Source organism: Vigna angularis, chromosome 3, assembly GCF_016808095.1.
Source record: "Vigna angularis cultivar LongXiaoDou No.4 chromosome 3, ASM1680809v1, whole genome shotgun sequence".
NCBI classification, from domain to species: domain Eukaryota; kingdom Viridiplantae; phylum Streptophyta; class Magnoliopsida; order Fabales; family Fabaceae; genus Vigna; species Vigna angularis.
This window is the reverse complement of record NC_068972.1, coordinates 14046717-14061137: the sequence shown is the minus strand read 5'-3', so window position 1 is coordinate 14061137 and position 14421 is coordinate 14046717. Positions and strand designations below refer to the sequence as shown.

The 14421-nt window shown below is 32.0% G+C and overlaps 2 protein-coding genes across 6 annotated transcripts; both read left to right on the top strand.

Annotated features, from left to right (window-relative positions):
- Positions 1-1021: 1021 nt before the first annotated feature.
- On the top strand, positions 1022-2799 carry LOC108323088 (protein LIGHT-DEPENDENT SHORT HYPOCOTYLS 4). The gene is made up of 2 exons (XM_017555432.2): positions 1022-2172; positions 2310-2799. The coding sequence occupies exon 1, from the start codon at positions 1566-1568 to the stop codon at positions 2124-2126; it is 561 nt and encodes a 186-aa protein (XP_017410921.1). The 5' UTR covers positions 1022-1565; the 3' UTR covers positions 2127-2172; positions 2310-2799.
- A 7953-nt stretch (positions 2800-10752) lies between these two features.
- LOC108323069 (uncharacterized) lies at positions 10753-14015 on the top strand. 5 transcript variants are annotated; one of them, XR_008247754.1, is made up of 6 exons: positions 10753-11098; positions 11199-11376; positions 11645-11742; positions 11955-12012; positions 13205-13301; positions 13567-13651. XR_008247754.1 is itself a non-coding variant. In XM_017555401.2 (6 exons), exons 1-6 carry the CDS (start codon positions 10877-10879, stop codon positions 13794-13796), a joined length of 735 nt encoding a protein of 244 aa, XP_017410890.1. In that variant the 5' UTR covers positions 10756-10876; the 3' UTR covers positions 13797-14015. The 5 variants fall into 5 exon arrangements, 2 of the variants coding, with proteins under 2 accessions (XP_052730679.1, XP_017410890.1); XR_008247756.1 differs by lacking the exon at positions 11955-12012 and adding an exon at positions 11831-11877 and having other exon boundaries at positions 10754-11098; XR_008247755.1 differs by lacking the exon at positions 13567-13651 and adding an exon at positions 11831-11877 and having other exon boundaries at positions 10754-11098; positions 13205-13302.
- The last annotated feature ends 406 nt before the right edge of the window (positions 14016-14421 follow it).

Below are 14421 nucleotides of genomic sequence, written 5' to 3'. Positions count from 1 at the left end.
GTTCTCATTTTTTTATTTATTAGTTACATGCATATTGTCTAATGTAAAATTGTTTTGGCAGTGGCTTAATTAAAAATCACAATCTGAATAATGAGATTCCCTCTTTCTTAATTATCAGATGTGGCTATTTGTTTTATACTGTGCTTGAGTTAAAATACAGCTAACGTAACATCGTGTAAATCTACTTTTTTTTCTTGTGAACGAGATTTGTTATCTCAACGTTATTCATGTTGCTATTATGTCTTATTTTTTTCATTTTTATTTGCTTTATATGCACGTATGTTAGAAATATTTAAAAGAGAACTAATCTTTTCGATGCAAATAAAAAAAAACGCGGAAAGTAAATGTCTATATATACTTTTTAGTCTTGTCTTAATTTTTTTCTGTACTGCTAACTTTTATGACATGTTAAATGAAAAAAATTCAATACCTTTTTTCTCGCACGGGTGAGAGAAAATTATTTCAGCTGTTGATCTTGCACTTAAAAAATAAAAAATTGTGCGGAAATATTGACTATAAAAGTACAATTATTATCATTGTTTTATAAACTACTGAAAAACAAATTAAAAATTAAGAAAAAAATAAGCAAGTTCTAAATCAATGTGGCTTTGAATTTGTTAATAATTGTACTGGTCGAATTTGTCAGTACTCTTTGAATATGTATGGTATTTTATTTAGAAGAGAGTGTTGATTGTTCTTCATATATAATTTTTTGTTGTTGTTCATTCTTCTGGTACACAAAAACATTGGCTTCATTCTATTTGAATTCGATGCTGAAAGCACGACAGAGAGAGAGAGAGAGTTGTACTAATTTAGCATTGTATAGTAATTTGCATATAGATAGATGAAAGAAAAAGAGATAGTTGAGGAAGAAAAGAAAGAAGGGTGGTAAAAGTTGTAAGTCACGCGCTTAAAAGAAGAGTGAGGAATGTGCATAATTTGAAATGTCTGCTCATCTTTGGTCACCATCATCACTGCCTACTGCCAAACTTTGTCCTGTTTCGGCACAACACCCTCCTCTCCTTCATTTAACCCTCGGTTCTTCACCACTCTCCAACCCACGCCCACTCCACCACTTTCTCTCACATAACTCTCAGTTCCTCGCGCTTTTCTGGAAACAAATACCTGATTACCTGATCCATCTCCAAGCTTTACCCAGGAATCATTCCACTTCCACCAATTACTGCCAACTTCCCACCCCAACCAAACTACACTCACTCCACTCTTCCTAATCTCATTCACTTCCTTCCCCAAAACCTTCAAACCCCAACAATGGAACCTACCTTTCATCTCCCACTCCCCACTTTTCTCTCCTCCACCATCAACACCCATTCTTTCTTTCTCTGCATGATATAGATATATGTATATTATATGCAAACCCTTTTCGCTTTTCCAGTTAGTATCACTACTACACATCGTCACTATCAATATTATTATAAAACCAAAACCCTAGTCTTTGCTACAACAACCACCTCGCCACCCAACTGCCATCGTACCCCCAAGATCTAAAGCAGATCCGAAGGTTTAAACGAAAAAAGTCTTGGGGGATACATCAGATCAGATCCATGGATTTGGTTTCGGAATCGGCCAACGTTGCCAGCCCCAGGTACAAGCTGGAGACCCCCACCACCAATCCAACCGCTGGAACCTCCGCAGTCTCGTCTCCTTCTTCCGGAAGCAACAGTGGCAGCTCCACTCCCAGCCGTTACGAGAACCAAAAGCGCCGTGACTGGAACACTTTCTGCCAGTACCTAAGGAACCACCGTCCACCACTCTCGCTGGCCCTGTGCAGCGGCGCGCACGTGCTCGAATTCCTCCACTACCTCGACCAGTTCGGGAAGACCAAGGTTCACAACCACCCTTGCCCGTTCTTCGGCCTTCCCAACCCTCCTGCGCCGTGTCCCTGCCCTCTCCGCCAAGCGTGGGGCAGCCTCGATGCCCTCATCGGCCGCCTCCGCGCCGCCTACGAGGAAAACGGCGGCCGCCCGGAGACCAACCCCTTCGGTGCACGCGCCGTCAGGATTTACCTGCGCGACGTTCGTGATTTTCAGGCGAAGGCGAGAGGTGTGAGCTACGAGAAGAAAAGGAAGAGGCCGAAGCCGAAGCTCACTCCCGCTCCTACTTAGCCAGCCAGCTTGAAAGAGAAGCTTTGCTAGCAATGTTTCACCACAGGTATCAAACATGAATCGTTCGTATATTCTATGGTGCTTTTGTTTTTGTTTTCGTTTTGTCCTTTGTATGTTGATCTTTATTATTGGTTTAGTAAACCGAGTGGTGGATGTTTTGTGCTGCTTTTTTGCAATTTTAAGGTGCTTTTGTCTCTTCGAAGACGTGCTTCGTCCTCTAGATTGTTGAGATGATGCCCTTGAAACTGTTCTTCTCGCTTCTTGAGTCGGGGGATGTTAAGAGCCACGACCTCTGTGCGTCAACTACTACTAGAAGATATGTTATCATATTTGTACTCAAGTTAATATTATATATCTATATATATCTATATATATATATATATATATATAAATATCTCGGTCATCATCTTCATCTAGTGTATATTTATGAAGCATGCACTTCAATCTCTCCACCCCCTCCTCCTGTAAGTGAGAGCTTTTTAGAAAAATATTTCTTGACTTTTCAGGGGATTAATTAATTGGGTTTGGGTATATTAAATGAGCTGGTGTATATGTATATATACACACATGTTTGTCTTCCATTAGTTACATGTATGCAGCTGCAGGGAATCTACATAACTTATGTACATGGGGATTGTATGAGCACGATGAGCAAAAGGATAAACATTTCTGTATTCACAGATTTGGCATTACCTGCACTTTGTTTTTCTTTCTCTCTTAGCGCATCCATGCACATCTGAAGGGAGAGAAGTTCAGAGAAACAAACATATAACTTTTAACTTGAGATCGAATCGAACTGGTGAGAATCTAACCTAGAAAATGTGCTTGAACAACAGCAAAATTATTAAGCAGCTAAAGTTACGAAAATAAAGCGTTAATGAGTAGTATAGCTTGAGAGGACTCACGAGCCTAACATGTAAATGGTCTAATCCAGTTGAATAGTTAATTGGAGATGATTTAGCAAAATCTATGAAATAGGGTATAAGACAAATATGTAGATTGTCTTTCTCTATTATAGATGCCAGCTAAAATGAGTATGTGAAAAGTAATTGGATATGGCTATGGAGAGATTAAGTTTTGTAGTCTTGACAATTGGGACAGGCTATTTGCCTAATCCCCATGGCTTGGAGAACAACCTATTTTTTTATGTAAAAAAGGTTGTTCTTTTTGGTGTGTTGATGATGGACTGTCTCCCCTCGCTTCTTGGTTGGCTAGGTCATTTGGATGAAATGGTCCTTTATTCAAATTATCACACTAAAGATCCAAACCTAATATATTGTTTGTTAGCTTCTTGATTGAATGGGAAAAGATATACATTAATTGCGCTTTAAAAGAGAGAAAGTTAGACCTTTGGTGACATGATTGATTTTCCTTGATTCTGCGCAACACAATAAAATAATTCACAAAATTTCAAATTTTTAACCACTCAAAATCAGGTTTATTTGCTTAGCCCTTCACTTCAAGTTCTTGTATCATCTAAAAAGGCTTTTTTGACAGGAGTTCATAATTATTCAGGAAAATTAACGTATTGTGATTTAGCTACTTTATCCCTAGCTACCAACTTAATTAAACCATGATTTCTTGTGTATTCATAATTGACACAATTGTTTTATTTTTACCTGTACATAATTGCATCCTGGCCTGGGCTGTCATTAATAATACTTCAAAAGTTGGAATTTATACTCGAGTTATCACATTAAAAAAAAAATTATGTAAACAAGGTGTTTTTTTTCTATATTTAGCACTACATGAATTATGTGTAGATAACTTTTGACATTTTTATGATAATCAGTTTTAATTATATGATGGATATAAACCGGGCAATGTAGGATAAAATTTAATTCCAACTCTGATGCATGTTTGTGCTTATTATGCATAACAATTATCCGACAAAGATATTAATGAAGTCATGACCATAAAAGACATGGGACTAGCTTGAACACTCTAAGTCGCAACTTTTATAGTTTCTTCATAATATTTTCAAGAAAAAAGAAAAAAGAATAATTTGTATTGAACTGGAATAGGAATTATTCTTAATTTACAACATTGCTAGTTTTTTTTTAGAAGAAGAGAGAATCATAAAAAAGTTATTTTTTCAAAGTTAGAAAAGTTTTTTTTTAGAAGTTTAGGAAAACTTATACATATCCTAAATAAATATAAGAGTGTGCAAGCTTAAAACTAATACTTTTTCAAAGAAAATCTGTTTCTTCCCTCAGTTTTTGTAACCCTTAGTTAAACATGGGAATTGGCTTATTATTGCCAACTACGATTGCTACCAGCTGGTGTGGCCATAATTAACATTGATGGACTGAAACTATAAAGCGAATTTTCTTGAGTAACAAAATGTTTTTCTTTAAAACAAAAGAGAGAAAAGAAATTACATTTTCCAATCTTTTTAGCTTGAAAATTGCAGTCCTACCAACAGATTGGGTAGTAGTGAAATCAAATCTGAATTCCTATTCAAACACGGTCATATTAATGACTGCTTTTTCTTCAACTAAAGCTATTTCGGAAGAAAAATGCATGTAAAAAGTAAAAGAGATCTTTTAAGAATTAACGTGTTACAGTTTAATATGCTTTAGTCAGCTCTCAACATAATCAACAACGATTTCGAATCTACTTTTAAAAAAATAATAGCATTGTAAGACTTTAACTTCAGTGTGATTATTATATGGTTAAGGTACAAATATTTTTGTCACTAAATTTCCAAAATCAATCATACAACTTACTATTTTTCGTAATGATTTTTCTAATTTTAGAATTTTTTTCATCAAAAGTTATATAATATATAGCGCATTCCTACGTATTCCAGTATTCTTTCTCCAGACAAATAAGAAGAATAATATTTGCATTGACTTCAAACATATTAAGTCATTTATTTTCTATTAGTCCTAAATTATATAACAATAAAGATATAAAAATAGCCGCCATTTGTGTATTATATATGATTTTAATATGCTATACTAATTATTTCTGAAAATTTAAATATATCTTATCAATTTTATCTTTAGAGTAAATATTTCCCTATAATATATTTAAAAATTTGTTTTTATAGTGATTCAATATTATGATATAAAAATGAATACGTAGAAAATAAGTCATAAACCCTAAGTAAAACACAATTATTTAAAAAAATACAATGTTACATATAAATTATTGAATGAAAAAATAAAAGTAACGTATAAAACTATCATATATATATATATATATATATATATATATATATATATATATATATATATATATATATATATAGCAGATATAAATAAATGAAGTACAAATTTGATTTTATTCATCAAAAAACATATTTATTCTTATGTTGGATATTTATAGTTCATATGTGTTGGTTTAATAGGGTTCGTTTGATTTTTTGTTGCCCTAGATGAAATATGATAATTGGATGTATAGATATGGCTGGTTCGTGCAGTAAAGAAAATAAATGGTAAGTCACAGATGAGAACTGTTTTTTCCTTTTATTTTATTAATTATTTTAGATTCTGAATTAAACTAAAGTGATTTTTGATGAATGTAAAGTAAAGATGAGAATAATATTTAGAAACACGCGGCAACACACGCGGCGTGGTTCTGGCCGCTGGTGATGGGTTCATTTGAAATTCCTGAACTAATTTTGAAAGTCTTCCATTATTATTCGACATTCTACAGGGAAATCTTTCACCTTTTAGGATAAAATAATATAATTGCAGAAAGCAGTGTATCTTAAAAGATGATTTTTGAATTATTGGAAAACTACATGAAGAAGAAGTTTCTATATATGCTTAAGGCTACACTTTGCTAGTTTTGGGCACCTTATTAAGTTCTCAGCCACGTGCTGCGTTTTCCGGTAAGCCTTTAGGGGTGCCAAACTTCAAGAAAGCAACAACACCAAAATATTTTTTACTCTTTCTCTTCAATTTACGAGCATAGTTCTGCTTAATTTCACGACAATTAATACTGCTTACGGAGATATTTCTCACGTGACTTCATCATTTCAATGAACTCGTCTTGGTTTTGCAATTTTCTTTTATTTTACTATCAACAATATCAATATATGTCTATAAAACTTTTCTCAACTTTTTTCCTTTTAAAACTCAAATTTAATTCAAATGCTTTTATAATTTCTTAAAAAAAAGGTTAATAATTAAATTTAATGTGTGAATTGTTCGTCAAAATCTACACATACAAAATAACGCCATGTTATCTTATCTTGCACCGTTTTAAGCTGTGTTTTCAATAAGAAAACAACAATTAATAGATGTTGGAAGTTAAGATAACATCCAACATATTTGAAAACGAAGAGGTAGTATGAAAATCATCCTCGTTTGAATTCGTAGTGGTAAAGTAACAAATAAAATTAATAAAAAAATTTGCCTTATCAATCAGTAATTTTTAAGATTCTTCTTATAAAATCAGTAACTCATAATTTTAAATAGTTTACCATTGAATTTTTCATGCAAAACTATTATGAAGTGAATTTTTATCTCTATTTAGTTTTATAAAATCATGAGGTGAATTTTATACTTACTTATATAATATAAACTACTTACTTATACAATATAAATTTGTTTTATCTTTATCTTTTTTATTCAATTTTTTTGAAATACTTGTAAAAAAAATTTACAATTTTTTTAAACATCTGTTTCAAGAGAAATATATCTCAACACACAAAAATAGACCATCTCTTCTCCATGTTTCTTTGTTTTTAGATGCTAAGACTTTTTCTGTGTTTTTTACATGTATGTTTTCTTTATGCTTTTTACATTTACATGCTAGTGCTTTTTTCCTTAACACCAATTCAAAATTAATAAGTGAATTTATTATATAAATTATTTTTGTATGATTGAATAAACTTAAAACTTACCTTTTAATATAATATCACAATCATTAATTAAAATATATAAAAAAATTTTTTTATTAAATTTATTATTCCACCTAATATTGTGTCACTATCAAATAAATCATTATATATTAACTACTCCCACATAATAGACGTATATATTAATGTTGAGAATAATATTTTCAAAATTATACATAGTCTATAAATAAGATAAATCTATACTATATAAATAAATATAAATCTTATCTTACAATTTTGTGAATTAAAATCAAAATTAAAATGTATTTTGTATTTTGTAAGATTAAATTAAAATTAATATTCACTTTTTAATAAAATGTATTGCATATCAATATATTCTGTAATAAGTGAGTTTAACAATTATGTATAATAAAGTGTCAATCATTCGTGAAGTAAGTTAACTTTTAAATAAATGTTGTAAAACAATTAAGTTTAAGTTGCATTATTTATTATAAAATAAATAAATTTATCTTTAAACAAAAAGTTTGTAGCTGAAAAATCTGAAAGTGCTTTTCTTTGCAAACTACATAGATAAAAAGTGTTAAAATCACATTAAATGAAGTGACTAGACATGAAATGAAGCAGAGCCAGTAAAGATGGACAGACAACCAATATAGCGACTAGCGTTGACTGCCAAATATATATTTTGAGTGTGCGAAATACACATTTTCTCCCACTAAAATTAAAAAAACAGACGTAATTATATTTCTCAAATTTTAAAATATTGAAATAAAATTACATAAAGTAAAACTTGGAAGAGAAAAAAAAAAGGTAAATTATAATAAAGTAAAGAAATATTTGGGTGGACACGTTATCCTATGAGTGATGAACACCGTACAAACATCCCCGCAATCGCCGGTCACATGACACGTGCAATTCCTGTGGAGTCCACGAGGCGCGTGCTCCACGTGGCAAGTGTACTATGGATGTCGGCATTAGGCAAGAGCATTGGTTGTTCTTTTTTCCATTTTGGTTTCGCTCTGGTTTTACTGTTTTGGTTTAGAGGACTTTCACTTCAACGACGACCCTATTTTTATCGGCTCGATGACAATGGAATAATGGATCACGTCTCCATGCAAATGCTGCCCACTTCCTTCTTTTTCTTATACCAATATTTTACTACCTAACCCTAAAATCAAAATCTTTAATTTTCATAACATCTATACAAAAACATATCTATCATATTTTGCATAAATATCTTTTTCTTATTGACTTTTAGGATATATTGAGATGATTGTATTGATGTTTGATAATTTTTTTCCTTAATTGGGAAGGGCTGCAAATAGTATAAACAGACTTTATAATGTGATTAGTTACGTTTTCTATATTTAAAATAAATAATTGAGCTAACCCTTCTTTTTTTAAATGGCTTAAAATGGGCTAATTTAGAAAAAATAAATTGAAAAATCTATATGTTTTTCTTTCTGCACTTCTGGTCAAACATTTCTAATTTCTTGATGTCTCAATTTTTAAGTTATTTTAATTTTTTATTGATTCAATGTTAAGTAATTTCAATCGTGTAAACCATTCAGATTCTTAATTTTTTGATGTCTTAACTTTTAAGTCATTTAATTTTTGTTAAACAATTTCAATCATCTAAATCGTTCGAATGTACGTATAGAATACATTCCAATATTTAAGTTAGTAGTAGATATCTCGATGTATTAAATGTTTTAATCAGTAAAATCTAATTATATTGCATGAATTTTATATTTATATTATTTATAATGGACTTTCACTTATTATTAGGCTAGTAGCAACCAATGATACTTTAATATTGTTATGTAGTTGATTTATGCTAGATAGTGAGGTGTACTTTCCAAATAGATTGATTTCGGACGACCAATGTAATTATTAATACACACGTTAATAAGTTATTTTTTAATATTTGATCGATAAATCTATACTATAGAATTTTAATTTATTATATAAAATATTTTTCTAAAACTAATACAAAACTTGTTTATATAGTCTAAACTCAATTTTGAATTCTAGGATAACCTAAATTTCATTTTTTGTTCAACATTATTTTTAGTGTTTGACCTATTTATCCATTTAGATATTTGTAAACAGTTTTCGTTAATTTAATAACAAATAGTTATATATAGTTTATTTCGAAATGTGTTTATTTAATGTAAGGTATTAATTGTCTATGTTTACTCTTTCTATAACGTTGATATGGAGTCTTCAATTGGCTTGACTAATATCAAGGTGGAAAATACTTTGTGATTATGATGTTTTAAAATATTTATCTTTTTAGTCATAAGATATAATAATGTCAGTTTCAAACTTTGTCAATTTTTAACTTATTTCTATGTTTTTAATTACTAAGTTCAGAAATACGTCTGTTAAACATATTTTATTCTTTAATAGATTGATATTTTGAGTTATGTTGAGATAGATTATTATTTTGTTCTTGAATCATTATTAAGTCACTTAAGAAGTCTTTAAATGCTTATTTTCTATTGATAACTATTTTCAATTAAGTTTATATATCATAAGATATCCAATAATTGTCTATATCAAATTGACACACACACACACACACATATATATATATATATATATATAAATACTTTTATGTATTTTCGTTAGCAATAAAATAAAGTAATGTTGATTGGTGAATTTTACTACTTTTAGTTTATGTTTTTCCCATGCGTGGGGTGAATAAAATCAGATAAATATTAGAAAAAAAAAATTAGCCCAAAGGAGAAAATTATTGCGGGTATACTAATAACATTGTGGTTCTGGGAATATTGGTATTTACTTTTCTATAGAAGGTGGTGAGAATAGTCAGTCACCCATCATTTGATTAATAGCTACAGAAACATTTGTCCTTTTACTTCCTGCACCCCCACAATTGCTTTAGCACCCTCAAACTTTCGAGACAATCGTTTTTACCCTTTTGGAAAAGTAATTTTCCGATTATATATTTGGAAGCATTTTGGAATGAGCTTTCCAGAATTTTCATAATAATATTTTCAGAACTAAACTTCCATAAAATAATTTTGGAAATAAAATTTTATGATTTGTCTGAATAATTTTTTTGAAATGTAATTTTTGGAAAATATATTCAAAACTCATAAAATACCTTTCAGAATGAGTTCTTTGGAACAACCATAAACGAAACATGTTTGTCAAACTTTCGAAATAGCCATTTTCCCATCAGAAAAGTAACTTATGGATTACAGAAGCTTCCCGAAATTATCATAACAATGTTTTTAGAACTAAATTTTCAGAATAAATTTTCGAAATAAAATTTACAGAATGGGGTTTCTGGAATAGAATTTTCATACCGTGTGAAATATATTTAGGAATAAATTTTTCAAAATGGAATTTTCAAAATTTGTTTTTCCAAAACTCATGAAATACCTTTCAGAACGAGTTCCTTGGAATATCCATACATGAAATATGTTATGAGAAGAGATTTACGAAACATACAAAAATAATACCTTTCAGAAAATAAAATTGGATATTTTTTTGTATTTTCTTTCTTTTTCTTCCTGTGCAGCGTTTTCCCTCTCTTCTTCTACGACAATGGAGCTGTGGTGGCGGGCGTTGAAGCGGTGATGGTGGTGGTGTGATGTGGTGCAATAGTGGAGGGAGTTTGAATATTTTTCCAGTCTGTGAGGTGTAATTAATAATAATGGGGGTGCAAGAAAACAGCCAACGTTTTAATTGATTTGAATTATCTTTTCTTCAACTTCAGGCCCATTGTCAGCTAACTTTTACTATTTCCGTGTTAAAGTGCGCCCACCAGGAAGAAATATGCTAGAAATATTTCAAATTAATTAAATTGGCATAACCCAAATAGAAGAACCCTAAGAAGTCCAAACGCTGTTTCGAGTCCAATTTCTCGTTCCCTCTGCATTGTGGAATTCGATCGGAGTTGCGATCAATGACGACACCGCCGTCTTCCTCATCAGCTTCGCAATCGCAGTTTGCCTATTCAAACCCTTCCTATTTTCCCGTTCCCTTTCACCTGCAGCAACCTGCAACTACTCATTACGCTGCACCCTACGTCGCCGCCCCCTCCGTGCAAATCCCCGCTCCTCCCGTCGTCGGTCCGGTTGCGCCGGCGCCGGTTCCCGCTGTATACTCCGCCGTGCCGCAATACCAGGTCAGTCGTTTTCTTCCTTCTTAGAATACCAAGAGGGAGAGGTGGGGTAAATTGATTCAATTTATTTTATGAATAAAATGAATATTATGTGATTGAACAGGCGCAGCAGCTATTTGAAAGGGATGCACAGATAATTACGCCGGAGGCTCTTGAGAATGTTAAGGCAGCGATTGCGAGCAGCGACGTGGAACACAAAACCGATGCCAAAAGGAAAGCGGTTCCTCGCAAAGCTGCTGGCCAATCGTGGGAGGATCCCATCCTCGCTGAGTGGCCAGAAGGTATGATGACGATATTATGAGTATTATGTCGTCATTACTATTTAGTATTTATTAATGGTTGATATAATTTTATGTATATTGAAGGTTTTCTTGTGTTTTAAAATATCATCTAGTATTCCTGAATCCACTTTTATAAATGTTTGGATTGTGTCCGTGAGGGCGAATGTTTTTGTTTTATTTTTATTGAGCCTATTTAGAATTTGCGATCGTGATTTTGAAGTGAGATAAGAAATGATAAACTAATTTATCTTTTTTCTTTTATGATTAGATGACTATCGGCTCTTCTGCGGTGATCTTGGTAATGAAGTGAATGATGATGTTCTTTCAAAAGCTTTTTCCCGATTTCCTTCCTTTAACATGGCACGAGTAAGTAGATTTCCCATCTAACTTGAATTCTCTTTATGTTTGGCTATGATTGTCGTGCTAGTGTGAGCATTTTTTATTTCCTGTTCAGATTTTTGTTTGAAGGGATGCAGTTGTTAATGATTTGTGTATCTTAAGGTAGGTCTTGTTTTATACTTCACTTTTGATTAGACATTTTTTAATGATAAAATTGATGTGTTATTTTGTCATCTCAGGTTACCCCTTCTTGTTGCTCGTTATTCACAATTCAAGGGCCATTGAAATTATATACTGGTGACCTAATGCACCTTAATTTTAACAATCAATTCATTTTAAAATCAGCGTTGTGATTATTATTTTGTAGTGTTGTGAGATCTCAATATCAGAAATAGATGAAATCAGGTGTCCTTTGAGTATTGGCTAACCAGTTTGAATTTGGTAGATTTGGCATCAGGTTGATTCTTACATGGAATCTTTCTACTAGATTTTGTTTGCTTTTCCTGCCTGCTTCTGCTCTGTTTAACCCTCATACACATAGTATTCTAACTATTCAGAATTATTTCGACCATTGTATTTTTGGGTAATGTTTCTAGTATGCAATTCTTTCAACATTATACGAAGTTAAGTTAGGTGTGGATGAGAATAATGGACCATTAAAAGGACTTTTAAATTTGCATGGGACCGTTCCTGGACGGAGGCTGTATAAAATTATTCTACTATTACTAACAATAATATGAGTGGAAATTCTGTTATTTTATTAGGATTTGATCAATAAATACAGAGAAGAGAACCCTAGTGCTGACCGTATCCCTACAGGGGGACATGATCCCACAGTCTGTCAGAAGCTTCTAATTACTGAAAGATAAAACAGGGTAAAATATTTACTGCACGTGGAATCATTGACTAATGGTTGAAATACTTGAGCCAAATGCTGGCATAAGTGGAATTTGGGTCTGCTAGTAGTTGTAAATGGCCATCTTGGACCAATGGCTTATCAGAGGGCTGCTGAGACTAGCTCTTGTGCGTGTTGGCTGGAGACATCGGTGTCTTTTTAGTTCAATTGGAATGAGAAAATTGGTAAAATAATGTTAAGGAAAATATGAACTGAAAAATTAGTAATAGTTGTGTCTATTAAGTATCAACTAATTATTTATTCTCTACAAACCAGGTTCTTAGTGCATAGTAAATATTGTGAATAATATATTAAGTTGGTGCAAATCGGAAGTTAAATAGGTGTTTTTGCATGCAGTAGTTCTCATTTGAGACCGAGCATTTTGCTCGGTGTCATGTTAATGGAAGTATGAGGGCATGCTATTTAATGGTGATGGCATCTAATTCCATCTAAAGAACTTAAGGTTTATATAGTCTTCTGTTTGTAATTTGTAATTTGCCTTGTTTTACTTGTCTGTAAGCAAACTAAACAATAATTATTTACACGGTTGTGGTGCATAGTAATGGGGGCTGATTAAGGTTTTTATCTTTTTAGGTTGTCAGAGATAAGCGTACTGGTAAAACTAAGGGTTATGGATTTGTGAGCTTTGCCAATCCTTCTGACCTTGCTGGTGCTCTTAAAGAAATGAATGGTTAGTAAGTTCAGACGGGCCTCTTCAAGTAATACTCTGTAATTTCTAAATATATGTTTGCTCTTACTCTGTAATATCTGTTACTCTACTGACTTTTGCTTTGATTTAGTATAAGTATTTTAGTGGGATATAAAATGATAGCTTGGCAATCAAAACTTCATGATGGATTATTGTTTCTTTGAGTAATAAATACTGCCAACATAAGGAGACAATATTTTACCAAATGCAACGAAATGTGTATTTGACTTTGATGTCTCCATTTCAGGAAAATATGTTGGCAATCGGCCAATAAAACTACGCAAGAGTAATTGGAAGGAGAGGACTGATTATGAAGCACTGGAGAAACAGAAGGTTCAATTTTCTTTGTCAATGATTTGAAATTGTTCCGTTAATGTATCCTCCTATATGTCCAATTTAATTCTTTTATTGTTTACATGACAGAATCACATTCAAAAGAAACCAAAATTGTCCAGGAAAGGTGTGCTGCACAAGTAAAAAGGGCCAGAATCTGTGTAAATCAGGTTACCAACTTACCTAAGTAAAACGGTGTTTACAAAATGCTATTTGTCTTTTCATATGAAATGTGGTCTACTTAAGGGCCTCCCATTCAGATATTTATTTCCAAGGAACTCCATGCAGTGGGATGAGGAATTAAACTCAATGTATAAAATTTGACTTCTGCATATTTTAATGAAAAATCTTAGATTGTGTACACATGTTGGCCCTTTGGGGAAAGGGTAAAACAATTTGAAGATCCCATCCGGCATAAACTGGCTGCTGAAAACAGTGTTATTTTAATGGGAAGATCTAACTACGTACGAATTGGAAGTGTCTTTTGGATTTCTATGCTATATACTATGTTCACATATGATAGCGTGGTTCTTTGTGTTTGATTGATGACTATCGACTAACATTTTACGTAAGTTACCTGTAGTTCACCTGTACGGTATCTTCTCCAACTGCGTTTTCAAGAACTTCAAAATTTTCTTAACATAGAAACGTTTGGTTAAGAATTAAAAACAAACTTTTCATCGAAAATTATGTGAAACATTAAAATTTAGTGGGTGTTTTATTTTTAGTATCCCATGAAAAGTTTACTTTTAACTTGTAATATCTTGTT